General features: G+C 35.6%; 1 protein-coding gene across 1 annotated transcript in view; it reads right to left on the reverse strand.

Moving 5' to 3' along the window:
• The window catches only part of ZFPM2 (zinc finger protein, FOG family member 2), a 350,753-nt gene that overhangs the window by 309,407 nt on the left and 15,994 nt on the right, over window positions 1-25,352 (reverse strand). Inside the window, exon 3 of the mRNA XM_028110792.2 lies at window positions 18,651-18,752. Coding sequence (XP_027966593.1) covers window positions 18,651-18,752 — 102 coding nt within the window. The remainder of the gene's footprint in view (window positions 1-18,650; window positions 18,753-25,352) is intronic.

The following is a 25,352-nucleotide window of genomic DNA, read 5'->3' on the forward strand; positions in this document are numbered from 1 at the left end:
CTACTGAGTCCTCCATCTCCCCACACTTGCATCGTGGCTGGGAAGAAATACAGAGTTTCATCCAACCCTGTTTGATGCTCACAGCACTTCTATGAGGTAGGCTTCATTCATGGAAATGAATGAAGCCTTCCTCATGGAAGGAAACTAAAATTCAGAGCTAGTAAGAAAATTTCCAAAGTCATTCAACGAATAAGTAATGGAACATCGAGCCAGGGCTTGGACCCAGTTTTGTATGAATAAACATTCTAGGCTTTTCTTTTTCCATAATTATAATTTCAGAATTTTGGTTTGATGCTGAACTCATCAATAGCCATGTGGTCTCCTGTCTTTGAGAACAAAAAAGTCCTCAAAATAAGAATATAAGGCAATTTAAAAAATAATTTCACTTGGCATTTACTCTCAAGTATGTAATTATATGTGGGGTAAAATGGTATCACTTTAAACAACACAAAAGTAGAGTTACAATCTAAAGTAATGACATTTCAGTATGGGTGACCTGGGCAGATGATGAACTCCTTCTGTGTTTTATAAACCTCTGTGGAGTAGAAAGCCTATGAAAATAATAATGAGAGAAAGGGTTTTGTGAACATGTAAATAGAAAGGCACAATGAAAAGATACAGATATAAAGTAACCCAATTACTCAGTGGTTAAATATATATAAGACCAGCTTTAGAATCTTACTGACATCCTACATAAAAATGTGTGGGAAACTATAAAATTGACTAATAATTAGCTGATAGCTTGTAGAAATTGTCTTAATTTATATTTTTATTGTTGTTTTAAACAGTTTTGAGAATATTCAATATGTATTCATTATAAGGGTTTAATCCTATCGTTTCTTATCATTTTCTCCAATACCACATGAATATGATTTTAAAATAATGTTTTATAGATGAGAAATGATGTTTTCCACAGATGAGAAAAGATGTTACAGCTAACACATCTGTACTCCCATAAAAACAGAAATTAGTTTGGCAAAGAAAATGCATTCATATTAAAATATTAAAAATTAAATGTAATGTCATAAAACCTCTACCTAAGAAAAGCCATGAAGTTAAACCATTCATCACACATATTTAATGAGGCACTATCACTAATATTGGTTATTTCCTACAAAAGAAGACATACAGCAGAAAAGTCTTCATTCTCAAAACACCCTTTTTGAATGTTTAGGCAAATGTACTTGAATTAGAAAATTTATTAAATTATTCTAATAAAAATATTCAGATTTTGTCTATCCAAAAGCAATTTTCTCTTAAGAAGTCATCACCAACTTCTTAAGCAATGCATAAATATTTATTATCAAATATTTTATCTCCTAACATAAAGGTTTTCAAAATTCAAAATGAGGTGGCTAGCTCAATCCCACACATTCTAAATCTTAAAACTGCCATTGCAGTAGAAATGTCATGTGCCTTACTGAAGCATCTTTAATCTTCCCCACGTGAAATTCCGGCCACAATATCCAGCGTCACAAAAAAGCATTTGTAAATAGTTGGTTTTTCAACTATATAATTCAATTTGTTATGTCAACTACATAGTTCAACTATGGATGTCAAAGATATATTTTAAATGGATAACATAAAGTACAGATTTATAATTTCTATAAACATCGCTTTAATATTTGTTGGTTTTGCATTTTTAGAGACTTAGAAATAATAAATGATTTTATTTTTTGAAAAGTAAAGATGCATCTTTGTAAGGTATAGAAATGAGCTTCCCTCTTTCCTTTATCATTTAATATATAGGTATAGATGTAGGTATATGGTTCTACAGTAAATTTGTCCAAAACACTGTGACTGGGGCTAATTTAATTGTTTCATTTTTTAACTAATTTCAACTGCTTTATAATTCTGTATTTTATAATGTCTTGGAGACATTACAAAATCAAACAAATCCGCATGTATGGATGTAGCCTCACTTTTTTTTTCTCCTTGACAGTGAAGATATTTTTTGCTCCTTTTGCAGATAAATGTATCTTCCAGAAACAAGTTTCTTTTCAGTTAAACTTACCTACAGTCAATATCACTCTGGTATATGTGATGAAAGTAAGATTTTCCTCAAAGAGAACAATAAAGAGTGGTAAGTAATTCAATTATAGAATGTCCCACTGATATCTGTGATAGGGTTGAGTAAATGTCTTTTCTCCACCCTCCAAAAGAAAGCATACATACTTTTGAGCATTTTCAGCCAACTTACAAACAGCACCAAAAGTCCCTTTTAATATTGAGCTCCAGAGGAAGAAATTCCCTTACAGGCTCCCTCCTCCATCTTTCCTCCCCCACAACTGGTGTCTTCCATAGAGTTGGAACTTCTTTAGATCACAGATACTCTTTGCCCAGGATGACCAATCTCCAAGGCAGGCTTCCCCACCTCTCTTCAAGATACTTTGTGTTAACAGCCTGAGGGCGTTCAATCAGCACCGCTTTGATCTCCGCTGGAACTATAATTATTTAACATTGTTACATGGATTTCTATAATCCACCCCACCATTAAATCCCTTTTATGCCCTCCCCTTCTGAGGCCTAATCTACATCTGTACACTTAGTTTGTCTTCTCTGCTGGTCTCCTCAGGAGCCTGCATTCTCCAACATTCCCACTGATGGTTTTCTCTCTCTCTTTTCCTCCGCTAATGAAATCATTTTCTCACAAATCGAAAACGGCAAAAATGTCTTCTGCATTTGGTCTACTTTTTAAGAGCTCCCCTATTGAATACCAGTATCATCTACCATTCACTGCAAATTTTATTTTTTTTCCAGTTCTATGCAATTCATTTGCCCAATGGAGGTTTTATTAAAATAATGATAAGCATGTATTTGGATTTTTTTTAAAAAAGGAATTTTTGTAAAAGCATACACAATAGAAAGTAGCCAATGCTGTGACTTTTTGAAAACACAGGAGAAAGGATTTAGTAACACTTGGCACTTTCTGATTTCTTCTTCAGAGAGTGAACTCAGCAGTTCTGGATGGGCCATAAAACGGAAAGAGAGAAAACCGACTGAGAATAGAGATCTCATGAGAACAATTCAGTAAGAATCATTTTATATTTCATGTTTTTTTTATAAGTCATCCCAAGTCCTTCAAGGAATGAGACTGGACAAACAAGGCCTAAAAAACTTTTTTAAAACCTAAAATGGTTTAGCACAAATGGTTTAGCACTTCAAGTTTGGCTGAAAGATTCTTCTAATCAAGGATGTTGAATTCTATAAAAGACCCTGGTTTTCTAAACAAAATTCATACAAATTGACCAGTATTTCTCTCGCCATTCAAACCTTAAGGAAATCTAATGAAGAAAAACAAAGAAGGTCAAAGCGAGATTTAAGACAGAAGAAAATCTGGCTACAAAATAATGATGATGATGATGATGATGATGTCATGTTTATATTACTTATGCGGTACGTACTCTGTGCACTCTTCTCCACGCTCCATTCCCCTAATGCTCCCCAAGCCCTGTGAAACAAGTATATAGCACTCCCATTTTACAGATAAGAAAGTTAAGGGACAATAAGATGATTGGGGGCAAGTTATCTGTCCACATTTGCTGAGCTGTTAAGCTGTTAAAGCCGAATTCGAAAGCACTTTTCATCACAGATCGTGTCTCCATTACCCTACCACCCTATAGGCTTGACTTTACTAGCAACAGACTAGGTTAGCTACCTAAACACTCTAAGATTTAACATCTTCATCTATAAAGTAAGAATAACCCTTCAGGCATGTGGTGAGAATTAAAGGAGGACATAAAAAAAAAGCAAAAAAAAAAAAAACACATCACTCTTGTAGTGCCCAGGAAAAAGAAGTGTCCTCTAAAGGGATATTGTCAGCATGACTGATTGACACTCTCAGTGGGAATCCTAGCTGAGTCACTTCTCAGCTACATTACTAAGTTATCTAAGCCTCAGTTTCCTCAACTGTAAAATGAAGCACAGTGAGAGGAGTCAGGATGCTCAGTGAATGGTGGCCGTTACGATGTTACATGTTTTCCAGGACAAGGCCAGATAAATGATGAAATTACACATAGTAACCAAAAAGTTTTGCGCTAGAAATGAAGCCTTAGAATTCACACACAAAAAAATTACAGTATAAATGAAACTTAATAGAAGGTTTTAATGAAAAATAAAAGATATTTTCCTTGTTTGTATTTTAGCAAAGGAAAAAGACACCTCCCCTCCACCCCAGTTAGGTGAAAGGATATCAAAATATGGTAGCAAACAACAGGTGCCCTAATCAAGAAGGAGGCATTGCATGAAAACTAGAGAAAATGATGTGGTGATGAGCACAATTCTCTGGAGTCAAGCTGCTTAATTTCAACTTCATGATTGTTTGCTTTGTGACTTTCAACGAGGTACCTAATATTCCCGTGCCTCAGTTTCCTTGTTAGTCAAGACAGAAATAATATTCCTAGAGTTGTCATGAGGGAAACTTATGAGAATGTGTTTGCTTTTATATTCTTTGTGCCTATAACAGTAACTGGAACATAGTAAACTCTCAATAAATATCAGGTGTTAGAGATATGAATGCAAAGGAGAAAGCTACAAGGTTCACAGTAGAGGAAAATACTGCCCAGAACAGCTTTATGACTTGAACATTAATTAAACACAGTAGTTTTTATTTTTATTACTTTAAGAGAAGAACACTCTGGAAAATAAATGCTTTAGGTCATCTTATTTTCTGATTTTACCTTTATCAGCACTTTAATTTTATGTTTTAGAATTTCTTAAGATGAATGTCAATGAGCCAAATAGAGCAAATGTCTTGAGTTACATAATTTTAATAATATTAAATGCCCAAAGGCAATCAGAAGTATTATTATTTTCATGTGCTTTCAAAGCATACTTGAAGTATTTCATGCATTTCTGTAATAGTTATATATAATGGTATCTTCATTTTACTTTATTGAAATATCTGATAACTATTTTTTTCATTTTATTATGTTTACCTATAAAAGTAAAAAAAAAGAGTAAGATCCAGAAAGCTGACTTAACTAACAACCTCTTCTTTAATTTTAAAATGTGCTAAAATATTCTACTATATATTAATCATTAATTATTAGCATGAAATGTTAGCCTTAAGTTAGGAGTTCTTAAAATAATTCACTTCCATTTTCCAGACAGAAAAGCCTATTTTAGAGGAATTTAATTTTGTCACATAATTGTAATTAAGATTTTTAATGAATGATTTGTGCTTTTCAAAAATATCTACTTGTTCTTTAAAATCAAACAATTTCTTTTCTATAATTAACACTAATATGTCAAAATTGTGAAAAAAAGTGCATTATATGTGGCTGAATGCTTAAAATCTCATATTTATCTTCAAATGTAATATAAAATGTAAAGATAATTATTAAGTTTAATAAAACAGTTAAAAGATTTTTTCATAATGAACAAATCACTTTATTTATCCTTACAGAATAAAAATAAAGGTTTATTTTGTCCTAGTCACCACCAGAACTCTTGCTTTTACATTGCTCGAAAGAACTGTGTGTGTATGTATGCATGTGTGCATACACATGTCTGTGTGTGTGTGTCTGTGTGTGTGTGACAAAGGATCAGAGCAGAGACTCTGGAGTCAAGCTGTTTCTGGCTTGCTCCCCAACATCACTTCCAGATCACTGCTTTCCTGTGCTTGGAGTTTGGGTGAGGAAATCATCTGTCCTCCGTCACCACTTCCAACCCATCTTCACAGTGAACACGAATACTTACTAACAATGCCAACGACTTTTATTTTACCCAAGTCTCTACTGTGTTTTGATCAGAACTACTGCAGCAGGCTGTTGCCTAGATATCTAATGTCAGTCCCTGTCTCATTCCTACCCACAATTCACCCTCTGTATTAACGCCTAGGAGGTTATACTCTGCCTGGAACGGTGGAATGTCTTTACCTCTTCTTTTCCATCTCATCTCATCTTCTTTTCCATCTCTATGCTCACAAATAAAGAGGACTTAACTAGCCTCCTAAAGCAGAGACAGGTGCCTCTTTATCTGGGCTCCCTTCATATTCTTCAGTGACTTGTATTATCCTCATTCATCAGCTTGTGGTAAAATTTCTGTTAGCAAGAAGTTAAGCCTCCTCTTCTTGAGTCTTTTTTCTTTACACCCCCTCCCCAATTCTCCAGGAACCCCCAAGAGCCAGCCCCACTTCAAAATTCCAAGACGATTAGTTAGGCCACTGGAGCCCCTGCTTTGCTCTTGATTCCTCGGTGTCATTATGGAAAACCATCCCTGCACAGGACAGTGGGTTCTCCTTCTCTACCGAGGTAATAGCCAAGTGGGCTCAGCTCTTGTACGACCTGCCATGGTGTCCCCCTTAGGCTTCAGGGCTCAGTTCACTTAATTCACACTCACATTTCAGATGAGCCATTCTTCCCCAGAACAGGACCCTAGGACACATCAGCGGGTCCCACAAGGGGTTCCAGATTTAGGAACAAAGGGTGAAAAAAAACAGCCCTCTCTTAAAACCTAAGGCCCTATTGTTGAGTCCTGGCTTTGCCTATTTTCCAGAAACCTGTCATCGGTGTCCTTTCCCTGCTAGCTGACTTTGGATAACGCCACCCGATCCAACCTGTTACGGACTGAATGTGTCCCTGCCAAGATTATAGGTTGGGGCTCTAACTCCCAATGTGACTGTATTTAGAGATAGGGCCTTTACAGAGGTAATAAGGTTAAATAAGGCCATAAAGCTGGAGCCCTAATCCAACAGGACTGATGTCCATATAAGAAGAGACACCAGGCATATGCAAGCACAGGAAAAGCCCTGGGAGGACACAGTGAGGAGGTGGTCATCTAATCTACAAGCCAAGAAGAGAAGTCTCACCAGAAACCAACCCTATGGGCACTTTAATCTTGGACGTCCAGCCTCCAGAACTGTGAAAAAAATAAATCGCTATTGTTTAAGCCAGCCAATCTGTGGTATTCTGTTATGGCAGCCAAACTGGGGGAGAAGCAATGGAATCTGGTGGATTGCCATGCAGAAAGCAACACATATGCAAATCAGTTCTCCATTCTCTCCCACACACCTGCCTCCAGAGCAGTTAGATTTCTAAGACAAGGGGTGTGTTTTTGGCAAAGTGACAAAAGGCTCCCACACCAGGTGTGAAAGACCCTGACTCTTATTTGCCTGATATTTACATAATTAAGAAGGCCCACTCAAGCGACTTCTTTGTCAATGAGAAAACAATTTTAAGAAAACTTATGCTGTCCAGCTACAGAATTAAAAAATGGCAGGCATAACTTTTTAAAAATTTTACTTCCTCTATCACCTTATCTAACCACTACTGCATTAGTCACATTACAATAATTATTGTTTATATATCCAACATCCCCCTTTTATTCAATTTTTAGGGTAATGAAAAATACCCTTGACTGAAAAAGACAGTAATCTTGGAAAGCATCAAATTTAAAATAAAAAATGGGTAGAGGAAACTGAAAGAGCAAACAGTCTGAGGATGGGAAATGTTTTCTTCTTTCCTCTCTTCTTTGGGCTTGCTTGTGTTGCCTTTATATAGAAAATATAATTGAAATACCATAAAATTAAATAATGCATTTTTTCTTAAAAATGCTGAAAATAAGGGCTGTCAATCTCAGATACTGAGTCACTTTGATTTTCCCAGTCTGGCTTACATTCTACTTAATTCTGTAAGACAGGCCATGTTTCCAACCCTATTTAGAATGTGCTCATGATTTGTTCTGTTCCTATTTACATTATTAATACAGTGTTCAAAAACGTAATAACCTTGATTATTACATATTATTTATATTTATATGCATAATATGTATTTAATAATAAAATCCCTACTTTATTATATTCAATTATTTTAATATTCATGTTAATTAATTACATATTATTTAATATGAAAAAGGTAATGGGAGGGGAAATCCAAAGAATTTGTTAAAATTCCATTCAATCAGGAAGGCCTGTGACTGTTTTTACACAGGTGTCAGTTGAAATGAATGTTATGCTTCTAGTTCCCTCAGGAGATTCTGCCATGAAAACTCAAAAAAAAAAAAAAAAGATCTTTGATTCTCTGTGTATTTACCCAAATAAAAACTTATGTTTAGCACCCAATATGCTATTTTCATTACTTTCCTGCATGTGACAATGTATTCAATAAGAAAGCATTTTTTAAAATATGCAGCACTTTGCAATCTTCTTTTATATATCCCTAAATTAAGGGCCACAGAAATTCTGTCAAGAAGGACTCAGCTGTTTGCAAGAAGCTCAGACTCTCCCTCTTGAGCCTTCCTTTCTTACTCCCCCCAAAACTCTCTAAGAACCTCCAAAAGGCAACCCCATTTCCAAACAACAGGCAAGACCGGCTTGGCCACTAGAGGCTCTGCTTTGCTGTTACATTTCCAGGCAATGGCCTAAGCTGCAGTAAGGTTTCTTTACGGTTTCTTTGCCGAACTTTGACCAAACTCTTTCACTGTCAGTTTTTTAAAAGTTCACAGATGTAACTGATCTTCAAAAGGTAGTTTCGTGTGTAAGTCTGGATTCCCATCTGTGACTTGAAGATACTATAGCTTCTGCTGTCTTTCAGAGAGAGCCCCTCCATTCCTCAGAGTGATAGGAGAGATCATGCCTTCGAAGGTAACAAATGGCAGGGTAGGGCAGATCTAACTGGAAAGTGGCAGCTTCTAGACAGGCAAAATGGCAGCAAGCTTATGATGCATGCTATGGAATTATATTTTGCGAAAAACTAAACACTTTCTATGTATGAATAACAATTTGGAGTGTCTCCAATGTGAATTTATCACCTCTCCCTGAAGGGATCATTATTCTTTGTGTTACTCATCAGTACTCTGCTTCACCACCAGCACCAGCAACCCTTCCCTTTTCCCTCCGTGAAAGCTGATCCGCCGGGCCACCTCCCCGCCACCTCTCCCACTCTGCAGTAGATGACTTCCTTCTCTCTTTGCTACCACTGCACGCTGTACATGTCTCTGCAGTGGAATCCATACCAATGCGTTTTAATTATCTCATCATTTATCTGTCTTCTGCTGTGTATTATGAGCTTTCAGAAGGTAGTCTAAACCCAAGTGATCTTTTTATCTTTAGAGTCTGGCACACAGTTATTCTCCAATAAATGCTTGAACTAATTAAATTAATTAATTCAATGGGTCCTGGGTCTACAAAGGTGCAGGGGAAGAAGTACAAGATCTGGCAAGCTTATGCAAGTTATATTTATGAGAGTGATACGTTGCAAGCTCCAAGTGTCAATCTTAGAAGTGTAGGAGTTTATTAAGAAGATATAGAATAATTCCCAAGGTCCAAATGTGCTCCTGACTAAAACAACAACAAAAATAACAAAAACAAAATATTGGCTGTCATCAGTGTGGATACTGGAAAGAATGGAAAGCATACTTCTAACCCATATCGAATTTATAGTACATTATCATATATTATCAAATTTAACATATCAATTACATTAAAAGTAGAACAAAACAAAACAAAACCCCAAAGTGTTTGGTAAATCAAAGTTATTAGGGGATGAATGTTGAAATGATAAAATTTAAAAGCAATGACAAAACTGCATACTGTAAAGTCTGAAGATATGGCAGGGGCAAGCAACAAAAAATAACTTTAAAATAATCTGTAAGTTAATGGATAGTGGATTCAGAATAGTTTAATACAGGAATATAAATTTCTCTGAAGGCATATTCCTAAATTCTAAAGTTTAAAAAATTCTTAGGTAGAAATAAGCGGTAAATGATAATAATTTTACCAATAAACAGACAGTCTCGTAGTAACCCAAAATGTTCTATCTTTATTTACCAAGAACACTCAAGAATAGTTGTTTATAATAGCTGACCATGTACTTGCCTTTCCCTCCTACCACAACCTACCACAGTCAGATTTCTGCTACCAGAGTTCCACTGAAACAGTTCTAGTTGAAAACATTAATATCTGCATGGTGCTAAATTCAAGGAGGGTTTTTAAATCTCCATTTGACTTCAGCAGCAGTTTGCCTAGGCGTGACTGGGTCCTTCTTAAAAATGATTACATTCTCCTGGTTTTCTCCATCTTGTCTGGCTATTCCTTATCAGTCTCCTTTGATGACACTTCTTTTTCTATCCTCCAGAGAGAGATGGGAGTTTTTCAAGCTTCATGTCCAAGCCCTTCTTATATATATTCCCACCCCAGGCAATTTCATCTATTCCAATGAATTCCACTGCCATGTGCCGACTCTCCACTTTCTATCTCTAGACCAGACCTCTCTCCAAGCTTCTGGACTACATATCCAAGATTCTACTCAACAACTCCACTTGGATGTCTCACAAAAAACTGCAAATGACATATTAAAAATCCAACTTCTCTTTCCCCCATCCACGCTTTTCCTTCAGTCTTCCTTACCTCAGTGAATGGCAACAAATACTCAAAGTTGAGCAAGCCACTTTCAATCACACCCTCAAATATATCCAGGGCTCTCTACAAACTACTTTCATCTCTTGATAAGACTCTTGCTTTTTATTGACTTTCTTCTAACCATTCTTCACAGAGCAGTCAGAGCAGTTTATTTTTGCAAATATGAGCATGCGGCTTATATGTATAACATGTCTTTACATTGGCCTTAAAGTTAAATCCGATAATGGTATTGTGGACTACAAGGCCCTGAATCACTGAAGATTCGCTTACTTTAATAGCTTCATCTTATAGCACCCTTTCTACTCTTTATTATTCTGAAATATGTAAATAATGAGAAAGAATTAAGCACATAGGGGTAATTAAATAGTGGATGATGGAAAATTTTTCAGAAGATAATAATATCAGCTAATAATACAGAAGGGATGATAAAATGTAAAAAATCACAATTGTACAAGCCCTAATGATATATGATCATTAGGTGAAGAGTTGAATGGGAAACTTCATAATGGATGGATCAGGCTGAAAATACATGAACGTCTTGGCACACTGTAATATCACTACAAATGGGACATCCCATCTTTATGTAATAGCTACTGATATGAACCAAAAAAAGCACCCAGCAAGGCATATGTAGTATTAGTGCCTATAGTATTGAATCTGAATGTATTCAAGGATCTACACTTAACTACCAATTTATAAGAAATATGGGGGATAAGGGTGCCTAGGTGGCGCAGTTGGTTGAGCGTCTGACTCTTGGTTTCAGCTCAGGTCATGATCTCAGGTTCCTAAGATTGAGCCCCGAGTCAGGCTCTGCACTCACATGGAGTCGACTTGGGACTGACTCTCTGTCCGTCTCCTTCTGCCCCTCTCTCCCTGCACTCTCTCGCTCTCAAATAAATAAATAAATCTTAAAAAAGAAAGAAAAAAAGAAATACAGGGATTAGAGGAGCATGTTATACAACAGTGCTAGCACATAATTTACCTAATTTAGAATGTGAACAACACCCCAGGATAAATACACTGGTTTCTCGAACAAATAAGTGGGAGAGAGGAGTTGAGGGAAGATTCAAAAGACTTGAGAATCATATCAACCAATTTGTGGACCTTCTTCAAATCCTGATTTGAACAAACCAAACATAAAGACACTTTTTGAGATAACTGGGAAAATCTGAAGACAAACTGAGTTCCAGATAATATTAAGAGTTGTTTTTTATGTGTTATAATGCTGTTGTTTGAGGTTATGTTTTAAACAAAAGTCCTTATTTATCAGAGAGCCATACCAAAGCACTTATGGGTGAAATGGCATGATTTCGGTGATTTGCTTTAAAAGATAGATAGATGATAGATAGATAGATAAAAGGAAACTGATAAAACCAGACTGGCAAAAAGTTGATAACGTTTGAAGCTGGGTGATAGATATGTGGGGATTCATCAAACACTTCCCTCTTATTTTATGTATATTTTAAACTTTGCATATTAAAATATAAAAATTTAAAATAAAAACAAATGACATCACAATATTTGTTCCTCAGATAAGTCATCACTGATTCCCATCCCTCATAATGTGGTTTAAGGTGTCATTTATGTTTCTTCTGCAGAACAGCTATCACATATGCAGTAAGCACTGAAAAAATCATTATTATTACAATTTGCAATTTCTGAGAGAGCATAAACTCTCTGAGGTAGAGACCACCCTGGCTTATTTACTGCTACATGTCCTTGGGAGTCTGGCACAGAGCACTGCATATATTTGATACTCAATATACAGCTGAATAAATAAATGTTTGCCTAACTAACCAGTTTATTTCATCTTGTGTAATCAATCAATACTACCCTTACAAATAGTCTTCTAGCAATCTAGTTCGAAGTTTGTGGCCCATTTATTGCAAGTGTATGTGTCTGTATGCACTTGCTTTTATTTTCCATATTTTTTAACTACTTCTAATGCATGCCCCTGTACTGGTCTTTCCCTCTCCTGAGCCCAAGTAAGTCCTTTTCTGACCCAGACAAAATAAAAACAAATAATGACAAGGTTTAGTTTTTCTTTCTTTCAACTTTCCAGAGATGAGAGCCAATCATATTTTTAGGTATTTTCTCAGGGCAAAATTCTGAGTCAAGATAAACAACTGATGCTAAAAACCCATTATTAACACAACTGAGGGTGAGTAGCTAATCAAAGTAGGCAAACTGTGAAACAGCAACACAAGATTTATATTTTAACTTATAATATACAAAAACATGTTTAATAATAAAACTTTTGATGTAGGTCCTAGACCTTTTATTTGTGTAAGACCCACTGACTGGTGTTCCACTAACATCAACAACATTCAAATGCTTCATCTACAATTTCTAGTCTGTTTCAGTAGCATAGAGTGAGAATGTAAAACCACTGGATTGAAGGCGATTGGATTAAGGATATATTTTATGCAGGACTTTGTAACTCAAAGACGTATTTTTCCTAACAATAATCGTAAGCACTTTGCCTCCAGCCTACTTTTTTTTTTTTTTGTCGGGTTTATGTGTGCCCTAATTCTACATGAGAGTGAAAACTGGAGTAAAGAAATAAGATAAAAGGAACTTTTTTACTGAGTTTATGTGGCATTCTGTTCTACAAAGAGTAAGGCTTTCATCTTTTAATCCGATATCCACTTAACTACATTACAGAAGATTTATTTTGACCCCCTCTTGTTTCATAAGGGGCTCAAAAGTCTGTAGCAATTTTTGACACTTTGCTATACTGTTTTTCTGACACCCCCATACACACACACATATGCACGCACACACACACCCCTCCCTGCCTCATTTTCATATGGACACAAAGCATTGGGATAAAATGATGGTTCATTATAGTGGTACAGAGCTCTTATCTTCATCCGGCAAGAGTCATTTCCTTCCAAAGATTGAAATGCAAATGTGAAAATTAATGATAACTGCATTATCTGATAGCAGAGATAATACCAATTCACTGTCAGAGTAATACACAGTCATTCTACGATTTCCTCCGCTTCTCACAATATTCTTCTTACTGTCAGACTATATCTATGGTTAACTATGTTTCATAGGTTTCTGTTAATTTACTTCAAATGGCATTTCCCAGATCTTATATCTACCACATTTTCCCAATCAAAAAGGAAACGAAATCAGAACTGTAATCTCCAAGCCCTTCTTTGGACTAGTAAAGAGTGGGGGGGGGGATCTGTATCTGTATCATTAGTGTGTGCTTCTATCTCCCAGTAGTCCTCTGGCTACCATTCCACTAAACACTCCCATCTTCTCAGTTTGAGGCACAAAGCAGAACCAACCCCATCGTCCACATGTATCCTTCATGCTGAACAGCAACTGAATGAAGCAACTTATTGACAGATTTCGTGATCAATTTTTAGTGCAGATGCAACAAGTACATACATCTGATTTTGCGCTAAATATTTACTGAAAATTTAGTTACATTAAAATTCCTTTAACTGAACCACATTCCAAGGCCAGTTGGATAGACTATAGTTACTATAATCGTGTGGTGATGTTACATAGCAAAATTATTTTGCAAAGTTAATTCACTGTACAGATGTTAAATGAGGGCTTAACATCTGTAAGGCATTGTCATGGTTACTGGGCACAATTGCTGTAATGGTACTGAAAGTAATATTAAGAGCTATTTATTGAGCACTATGAAGCTCCAAACTTCAGGTTTCACACAGAAAATCTCATTAATGAGGTAGTGATTATTATTAGCCCTGTTTTATAAACGAAGAAACTGAGGCCTCAGAGAGTTACTAACTTACTCAAAGTCACACAATTCATAAGTGGCAGAGACGAGATATAAATAGCAGAAATATTTTTGGTCTTTTCCACTCATTATACTGCCCCAAAATAATTTACCTCTGACAGAAACTCAGATTTCCATTTAACAATCTGGGAGCAGGTCATGCTGTTCTGGAATGCATAATACAAAAATAATTTCGAATTTTATGCCAGTAATTCATCAAATCATCAATACAAGGTGTGATTTTCTACTTTATTATTATTGAATCACTTCAAGTGCTTAACATGTAAATACCAAAATAAAAGTGCATGCTTATCTTGATAAGTCCGTGAGAAAGAATCTAAGTGACTACTTGCTCAAAATTTTATATCTGTGCATATTTGTGTTAATACATATTACTTGCGGGCATATGTACTTATTTGCACAATTTGAATAATGTGATACATTCATTTACCAAATAAAGCTCTTGGAAATTTCAATTATTGTGGCTGTAAGCCTAATGGTAAGGCTTAGGTACGTTCAACACTAAACCAGAGAAATCAGATTATTTACTATTTCCAAATGCAAAAAGAAGCAACCATGTTTTTAATAATGTAAGCTAGAGAGCTGGTATTCTTAGAATCAATGTAAGATGTGACTTTTAAAGTGCTCATTTCATGAAGGTGGAGAATGGATTTATAATGATTTCTCTAAATTCTTTCCCCCACATCTCCCTCTACATCTAAATACAGAAGTCAGCACTCAAGACTTCAGCCATGGACTGTGGTTCTAAAGATTTCTTAAGCGAGAGAGCCAGAGATACAAACGCTATTTTCAAAATGATCTTTCAAATTTCATCCACATAACGAAGTTAGTTTCAAAGTAGTTACTTTTCTTCTTCCCATTTTAAAGATAAGCAAACAGAGGCCCTGGCTGTTTAATTTGCTTGAGGTCGCAAGACTGTTAAATGTCAGCATGCGAACTCAAACACAGATCTGACTTTAAAAGTTGCTCAGTTCTGTAGTTTAGAGCATCGGGTTCTCATGCTTAATTATTGATTGCATCAGTGACAATCCATGAATCATTTAAAAAGATTAAAGAAGAGAAATGGCATCAAAAAGAGTGTGAACAGCATTATGCTATGCCCTTAGACCTCTGCCTACACTTTCCACAATTATTAGTGCACAGTAATTATTCATTGAATAATTAAATGTATAGGACTGCTGGTAAAATGAAGTGCTTATGAGGAGATAAAAGAAAAGAAGGGGTATTGACTTTAAAAAGAGACAGAAAGGAAGTATAGGCAAATGCAGAGGAAGAGATAGTAGATCCCAAGGAACATTATCACTTAGATTCCAAGCAAGGTAATATCAGGGTAATTTTTTTTAAGAGCAAAAAAGAAAAGTGAAACTTAAAAACAGTTGTGTGAAATACTGAAATAATGAGATAATGACTGACACTGGCTTGAACTCTATTAGCTTAGTGTGGGTCTAGCTTTCCTTTCGAACAGTGAAAGATTCATAAAAACTTGAAGAATATTTAAGTAAGAGTCACAAATATTTAAACATTAAAAAATTTCACCATAGAAATGTTTGCAAGTGTAAGATAATTTTTCTAAAGATTGTTTAGGTTCTGCCTAATCATAAGAGTTAACAAAGGTGTGAGCAATTACTAAATGTACCTTTCAGTTGGATAACAAGTAAGGGGAAAAATTTGGCACTGGGGGATTTACATTCGATAAAAATGAAACACTTCAAACAAGAGTTGGTTCGTTACTGAATTGAGCCATCAAGAAAGGTTGTGGAGTCATCTTCCATCAAACTCTTTCAAACTCTTTAAAAATAAGATAAAGCCCGATCCATCTTAAATGAAGTCAGCTCTATGCCTCAAATTCTTTAGATAATTTCCTGGTCTTTTGATTCTGTTCTATTTTTATTTAGAGAAAGCTGTCTATCTTAGAGTGACTATCAGGACTGGGTGGGAGGACTTTAAAATTAGGAGAACCTTGAAATCGCGCCCGGCTCATAACCTCACGTCTTAACCAATCATTTGCGGTTAAATTCAAAACTAGATGCTTAGTATTTTAAAAATTGTATCAGATATATTACTGGACTTAAAAAAAAATGCTGAGAATTTTAAATGGGTCCCCTTCAAGGCTCAACAATTCCAAAGCCATCATAATGACAAGTAGAATTTTATGTGAGTGATCTGATTTAATTCTCACAAAATCCCTAAGAAGTGTGAATGCTATTTTCCACATTTTACAAATGAGGATATAGGAACAGAGAGAACAAGCAACTTGCCAAAAATCACTCAACAGAGTGGCAAATCCAGAATTTGAAGCTAAACCCTTAGAACAGCTCAATTTCTAACATGTTGAGAAACTGTCACTAAACTTAGTCCTGACTAAAGGAAAGTAATGAAATTTCTACCTTAAAAAATAAATATCCAACAGATATTCTTTTTTAAAATTATTTATTTATTTGAGAGAGAGAGTAAGAGAGAGAGAGAGATCATGAGCAGGGGGGAGGAGTAGAGGGAGAAGCAGACTCCTCGCTGAGCAGGGAGCCTGATGAGGGACTCGATCCCAGGACCCTGGGATCATGACCTGAGCTGAAGGCAGACGCTTAACCGACTGAGCCACCCAGGCCGCCCTCCAACAGATACCCTTTTGTTATGAATCAACCTCATTAATTCAGGGCTTTCAAAATCATGAAAACCCCTTTTGCTGTAAAATACCTGTAGGGAAAAACCTGTTATCGATTTTACAACAAACAAACAAAAAAAAACCTTCTTATAGGCCCCCCTGCTTAGAGATACACATTTTTCCTTTAAAGTATTTACATATTCACATGTGCCACAGAAAAGAGCATAAACATTTTCATGATAACAACTAAATAAAAATTTCATTAAATCAGATACATAATATAAATTTAACTCAACAGTGAAAAATCTCATCCGGAATGACACATCATTCTTTACCTTGCTCCTCTCTCTGTCTCTCTTTCTGTAAGCTAAGAGTGCAAGTTTTTTTCTGGAAAAGCTTCCTGAGAAAGGTGGCATTGATTGTGCATTATGTGTTTCATAATTTACCACCTTCTGAATCGGCTTACTGACTCCCAAGTCCCAGGAAATACTGTGGGCCCCAGCCTTGAGGAAAGAAGAAAAGCTGCCCCCTCCAAGTTTACTCTATGGACGGGGCAGCCACAGTGCACACTTTGCAAGTAGGCATATCCAAAAGGCCATCTAATCTAATTTTAAATGTAAAAACTCTTCTAAGTAGCATATACATACCTAATTCCATGAAGAAAGAACTATACAGTATAAAGTTCATCCACCCTTCTTAAATTAAATGTAATCCATCAGAAAAAAAATAAAGTTTTCCAAAGATTTTTTTTTTAAATCAAAGGAGTTTCTTCCGTACATTGAGAAGACAGAAGCATTATGCAATAAGGTGAAATGCCAGAAGTCTACACTGTCTTTCAAACTCTTAAAATGTGGTATTATGGTACTTTAAATGTAACACATTTTGATCCAAAGTCTCGTAGAACCATTATGCTAGAGTATACAGAATACAAACATTTGTGTGTATCATGAATAACATTAGAAATAACATCATAATAATCAGCTATACTGCATCTTTATTTTTGTTTGCATTATATTTTCCAGCTGCTGGTTTCAGAAAATTACCACTGGAGTTCTCTCTTCTTCACGCACAGCAGAGAGCAATTTGCAAAGTCATGCAAGGGTGAAAATGTGATTGAAATATAGGGATCTTTCTTAATGAAAAATGTTACTGCTTTAGAAATTATGGCTAAAACCATTTCAAAAAACTCGCTTATATCTTTAAGCCCTATGACATAATAGTCTCCATTTATAAATATACCATCAATTGTAAAGTACTTGGCATCAAATATAAAGTTTTTTTTATTGAGTTCTTATGAGGTGTACATATTTACATAAAATTATATTGGTGTTTAGGAGTATTTTGATCAATTTTTGTGTTTCTCAAAATGGTTCAATATCAGGATTCTTAAAATCAAATTTAATTTTCATTCGTAAAAATGAAAATGTTGCCAAAACCTTGAATCAGATGGGAGTATGTGTTAATACTGTCTAAACTTCTAAATACAAACAGATTTCGTCTATGATTTACAACATGACTAAATTGAAAATATTTCTTTATAGTATTGTTACCTGTTTAAAAGTTTAAAAATCATTCTCGATTTGAATGTAGATATAGCATAAAGATTTCTGTTCAAAAAAAAGGCAAGTAGAATGAACTAATTCTTAGATGACTATGAAGTAAAAAAAAGATGGAGATTTCGAGTAGAAGTAACGCTGGTTTTTATATTTTAACAAAAAGATAAAAATCTTCTTTAAATAATGATGTTTATTTAAACTTCCACCATAACCTTAGTACACACACAAACCCACACACACATGAGCTGAGATTCTAAGAGTTTTACAACCTAATTAAAATTTAAAGGAAAAAAAAGTGAATTCCTGATAGTAGCAACAGATGGTTGAATTTTAAATTTTCTTTCCTACCTGGACCATCCCAATCATCTGTCTCAACTCCAGGCTGGCCAGGCTTTTCTGACTGTGTGTCCCCATCTGATTCTGGCGTCTCCTGGACTCCTTCATCATCACCTGGAAAACATCAACACACAGACAGAAGGGGAAGTAATTAAAGTTCTCTATTTGGCATTTAGATCCTGGTAAAGGGATACCCTTAAGCATATGTCTAAGTATATGTTTGCTACATATAGTTGTCATTATACTGATAAAATGCCCATGATTTATCATTTTGATATCTACTGTGGCTTTATAATAAAGAAAATCAGCATTAGTCATCAATAAATGAATAAATAAAATTAACTGCTCTAAACAAAAACACTTCTATAAAAGTTTTATTTGGTTATTAAAATTATATATAAAGAAGAAAATAAAAAAGTAGTATGTAATTACTATACTGCTCTCAGTACAGAAAACCTTAGCTCTCCTATTTCCAAATAATAATTTTTATAAAGGCAAGGTGCCGCAAAACAAAAACAAATGAAGGCTTGGGGTAAGACATATTTACATGTTGGGCTGAATTTAGATTATTTTGAAGACTCCCCCTAGCTTTAAACTTGTTAAAACTTGGTTGTATTTTTAAAATGGGTATAAAAAGGCCATCATTGAACGATTAGCATATGTAGCATATGAGATGAGCCAGTGACTCAAGTCTTCACAATGCAAGAAGCTATAAAGCTATACTTGTTCTTTTTTTTTTTTTTTTTTTTTTTTTTAGAGAGAGAGAGCGCATAAGGAGGGCAGGAAGCAGAGGGAGAGAGAGAGAGAATCTTAAGCAGGCTACACGCCCAGCACGGACCCCATTGCATGCTCAATGCAGGGCTAGATCTCACGACCTTGAGATCATGACCTGAGCTGAAATCAAGAGTTGGATGCTTAACTGACTGAGCTACCCAGGTCCCCAAGCTATACTTCTTCTTGATAAGTGTAGCCAGTTCACATTGTTTCATGCCTTTCATTTCCACATAAGAAAAAAAATGTAATATATTTTGAGCAAAAAGTATAGTCATGGCAAAGATATATTAACAATGCAACTGCATTTTAAAAGTAAAAAGTTTATAAGTACCTTCGCTTTAAGTGATAAAGTAATTGCTTTATAGGAAAGTAATCCATGGTGACATGGTATACACAAAAATATTCCATAATATACCTACTATCAATGATAATAGAGATCAGAACACAGAATACAAGAACGTGTGATGTCAGAAATAAAGAATGCATACCAAAAACCTGGCAACTAAACCCTGAATCTAATAATGCCAAAAATTTTAAATTAAATTGCTTGCTCACCTAGTCTTTCTCTGAAGTATTCAGTAAATATTTTCCACATAGTTGCCCAAATCTATAATAGTACTTAATTCTTTATATGATTATGAAAAAAATGAACTGAATTCTTAAAATCTTTACAAGTAACCTAGAAATTACAAAATTTTTCAGGAAACTATTATTACAATTGACATTAATGTGATGTTGATGAATTTTGAAATTTAGAATCCCTAAATTTTATATTCATTTCTATATATAGCTTCACAAAATGAATCATTTTAAAACGTGGAATAAAGGTAGAGAGCATGCAGAAGCCCAGTGACAGTTCAGTGGTCATAATTTTCACAACAGAGGATCATTGGCTCTGGCGGGTAACCAAGAATAAAACATACACCCCACACCACCAAACCCCATGTCTGGAATTGGAGGATCTTTGAAAGTTGAGTTCTCTCTTCTTTTCAGGATGATCACCATGAATAGCAATGAAGTTTTTTTCCATAAAATAATAGATACTGAGTATCTACCATATTTAAGGAACTGTAATAGGTATAGAAGAATACATATGGAAAAATACAATACCTTTCTGGAAGTAGTATAAAACCCATGTAAGAGAGTAAATTCACAAATAATGAGAGTGCAAGACAAGGTCCAAGTGCCATAAGAAAGGTACAAAGGCTCAGGAGTAAGATAAGAGTTTTAATCTGTGCTCCTTTTTGCAGGTCACACAGAACAACATAGACACATCAACCGATTATCTTACAAGATCAATGGAAGAGTTCTGCTCTCACTTCTCAGACACAGAGAGGGATGAATCTCAGCCTAGACAAGTAGGTTCTACTGTCTTATAATAGTTTCAAATACTGTGAAACCCTGAACTAAGTGCTGCTCAGCCCGACCCCGCCTGTCCTGGCCCCTGTCTAGGGAGCCCCTTCATACCTCCCCTAATCCAGAGACGAAGGGTTTAAAGCCTGTTCAGCAGGCTCTGATTGGTCAAAGCCCAGGTTGTACCGGTTGTTAAATACTTTAAAGAGTATCCCTGCAAATATGTAAGTATTGAACTAATGCCATGCAGGTAGTAGATTGGCACACCTGGACTCCTACAGTATTAGCTCTGGCAGAGAACCCTGAACTTTATATGAACTGGTTATTCTCTGCTTTGCCCCTTCCTGTTCAACTGACTCTCCTCCCTCTATGTTCTCCTTTGTCCTCTGTGCCCCATGGAGGCAGAATTCTGTGGACCCCAATCACTGGGGCTGCTTTGTTCTCTGATTTCTGGTTGGGTTCAATCAATGGGAGGCACTGACAAGATCAGAGGATTAGAGGGCAGGAAGAGGGAAGACAGGTCCATATCCCTCAATTCTATCCTCTTTGACGGTCTCCAGTTGTAAGCAATGGCTGTTTTGTACAGTTAGCATGCCTGGGAAGTGGTCTGCCTCTTCTCCCGTGCTCCCGCATCGCTGTCACTTCCCATGACGCTTCAGATCAGGAGGGCTAACAGCTTCCCACTGTTCCCAGCCCCTGGGTGCTTCACAGCCCTTGTTGGTTTGGTTCCCTTAACCCTATCCACACTTCGTACACTGCCCCTTCACCAAACTCTCTTTAGTGAAATCCATTGACCATCGGTTTTCTTCTGGGACTCTACTGAAGCACTATTATGTTCATGGTTTTTGTCCAGTCATGGCTTATACAATAGTTTGTAGTAAACTTTCTTTAAATAGACTCACTTTTTATAACATATAAACATTTTTAAAAACAAAACTCCTTATCACTGCTATAAAAGAAAAATCAGTATTAGATGCCCATAATAGAAGGTAATAATAAAAATAAATACAATAAAATAAAGGTAACATTATTAATTTCTCCATATTGTGTCTATTTAGACTCTAAGTCTCTGGTTTCATTTCCCTGTAATAGAAAGAAAAGTAACAAGTTAAGCTATTTAAGTCACAGTAATATAAAGATGAAACATTCTCACTGATACACAAAGAATATAAGAAACTTGAAAATTTTCTCACCAGTTGATTCAATGCTACTTAATGCAATAATCAGTATAGCACCTTAACCTTCTGGAGTACCCCCAGGACTCCTGACCTAATTGGGGGAAACATGACCTTTTACAACACTTCACTCTTCATGGACACTAGAATCCACACTAGACTCTGCCGTCTACTCCAATAAGCTTTTGATTGCATTCCCACTTCTGAATGGAGGTTTAACTCAGAACAATAATGCAGGGGAGCTTATAAAGGAAAGTGTCCTCCTCAATAGTGAAGAGTAGAGAATGCAACCTATAATTTTAAACAGCATCTATTCCTTCCAAGCACTTTTCTCATGTCTTAGGAATCTTGAAACAAGGAGGGGACTCAGGAGGTGATCTGAGCCAAATTAGAGAAATTTACTGACTACAAAATTGATGCACAGACAGGATCAGTAACTTATGTTTGATCTTATAGCTACCATATTTATATCTGCATAAGGCACCTTTCCTGAACCTTCTCATGCTTGAACAGTAAGTGCTTCCCAGCCATCACAGTGTGACTGGTTGAAGCAGCTTTTGGTAGATGTCCTTTCCTCAACAAGCAGGAAGTAGGATTATGGGAGAGCATGAAGGGGCATCATAAAAATCACAAAAACAGCAGTTTATTCAAGGTTAGGAATTAAATTTGAGTCACCTAACTGCCAGTCCAGCATTCTTTCCAAAACACCTTTTCTTGCCTCTGCCATGCACCACCCCCACCAGCTGAGTACAGAACTGTGCACAACTGAAATAGCTGAATAATCCCAGAGCAACACACAATGAAGCAAGCATGAGACATGCTGTTAAAAATTACATACCCAAGGGCTCAGATGGTAAAATTCTGGGTAGAATCACTTGGAGAAGTTAAGTTTTATATTCAGATACTAACTATACCACCCTGGTGGCCACACAAAGGAGTACATCTTTCTGAATTTAACTGTTACATTTAAATTGTTGGAAACATGTGGTGCCATGCACAATCTGATCAATCATTAAAATTTACAATGCATATTTTTGAAGGTACAGTGAGATATATACTTTCTCTTAAGGACCATATAATCTAGTAAAGGAGCTAGGTAATATGCATAAGAGAAATAACCACTGATTAAAACCTACAATCAAGGTAGACAATGAATAGTTCCAAATGAAAACACATAAGATATAGAAATTCAGAGACCAGAAGCATAAAATGACATTGACCATGGAGAAGCTAGTATAATTAATTCCAGAGTTCTTCATATTGAAGGCAGTGAAAAGCATTAGAGGTATTTCAGTAGGGGGCTGATATGATCATGTGACACAAATACAGTAACCAACATACATTTATTGAGTTTCTATGAACATATTTTGTCAGACATCTGGTCTTTGAGTTCCCCCTTACTCTTTCCATAACAACACTCTCACCCATGTCTCAGACATTCTTGCCCAGAACTTTCGTGAGACTATAGTTAAGTCTACTCTGAAATATTTTATTAGACAAATTACATATTTAGAGGGAAAATAATGAGAAATATAGTGGGAAACAGGTATGTTTGGAAGACTATATTACAGAGTAATCACAATAATCACAAAAATCAGATGTTAAAAGAATCCAGTTGAATCTACAAATGTTCATCTTTATTGAACAGAGATGATATAAACCATTCTTTATTAATACATTAAATTAACTTTTGAGTCCCAGGCACTGTGCTGAGCACTAAGAATACAAAACAAAGATGGTTCCTCTTCTAATATAACTTACAGACTAAAACAGAGACAGATCAATAGATTGCAATCTCATGTGGCGAATACTTTGATGGGAGCAGTCCAACATGTGACAGGAGCCCACAGGCATGACACCTATCCCAGACCTGGTGCAGAAGTTTCCTGGAGGAAAGACCCAATAAAATTTCTGAAATTTTGGAGGCATAACCTGAGATAAACCTGAATTCTGTAGGTGTAATGTCCTGAGGCTCCATGATTGAAAATCATTTCTCAGATTAAAAATGAAAGCTATCTCCCAAAAAATATCCTTATAAAAAACAGTACAGTAATTAAGTTGCCGTGCAGAAAAAATGGTGGTGAAACTAAAGACATTTCAATGATGCAAAAGTAGAATCCATACAAAGTTTTAAGATGCTAAGAGAAATAGTTTGAGAAATGCTGCTACTGTATGATGGTTAAAGGAATCAAGTCCCTTCTTTTATTCAGTCTAGGCTAAATTTACCCAGAATCATCCTGATCTACTATCTACTGGGAAAAGAAAAGAGCAGGATGACTACAAATCCCAGCAGACCCTTGATGCATAGAGAAATTTGGTAAATCACTCAAAATGAAAATATTATAATTCAGCCTATTAGGGGCTTGATTGAACTAGTAATTTCATATAATAAAATACTTTCATTAAATGTCACTTAACTGCCAAAATGGAACCACAGCGCTTAGATTTCAACTTGCACCAACATCTGGAGCAATACTCAGTATTGATAATCCTGATTCATGGAACAATTTGCTCTAATTTGTTTCATTATGCAGCACATATAATTAGAACTACCGAAAATAAATATTGCAGAGTATTTAAAGAAACACTGTAAAGATAGTTGATTGTTTACAATTAACAGCTCAAAAGAAATTACATTCTGCAACTGTTTTACGCTATTTTAAAACTGGGTCACTGTGCAGTATATATATCACATTAATAAAAATAAATCTAAGACAAAAGAATAGTGTAGAGCCCTTGATCAATTATTTAATCATGGTTTCTTAAAGAAAAAAATGCCAAAAAGGGAAAGATGACCAAAAACATAAGACTGTCATACAAAGTGACACACTTGAATGCAGAAAACTAAATGGGTTGAAATTAAATTTATATTCATCTCAACACCTACTATGTGCCATATACTAAAATCATAAAGATGAATAAGGCAGAGAACATGTCCTTGAGCTTGGGTTCTATATTAAACCTAAACATGGCTACCATTTCTTGAGTACCACTCAGCACTAGCTAAATGCTTTATGAACATTGCATCAATTCAGCCTGTAACGGTATCCCTATATTTCAGAAGATGCCCACACATTGCTAGCAGATCCAAGAACTGACCCCAAGCTAGTGTGACCTCAGTGACCATACTCCAATATTCTATTAGGATATTACAGTGAAACTCTACTGAATATCAAAAAACAATGAGAACTGGATGAGATCTGAGTTGCTTCTCCTCTCTCCATATTATAAGCCTTGCTTCTTCATTATGCTTACATATTAAAATGAAATGTTTGAGGATATAATATTTATAGGCATGATTTTCTCTAAAGTATACAAAAGAAAAAAAGAACCTGATAAAGTCAGCTACACATAGGTGCTTAATCAATTACCACTGCTCACTGACGAGTGATAAAATTAGATCTGGGTTTCA

Source organism: Eumetopias jubatus, unplaced genomic scaffold (assembly GCF_037043125.1).
Source record: "Eumetopias jubatus isolate StellerSeaLion01/CBP00866 unplaced genomic scaffold, mEumJub1_p1.0 scaffold_4, whole genome shotgun sequence".
In the NCBI taxonomy this organism is placed as follows: domain Eukaryota; kingdom Metazoa; phylum Chordata; class Mammalia; order Carnivora; family Otariidae; genus Eumetopias; species Eumetopias jubatus.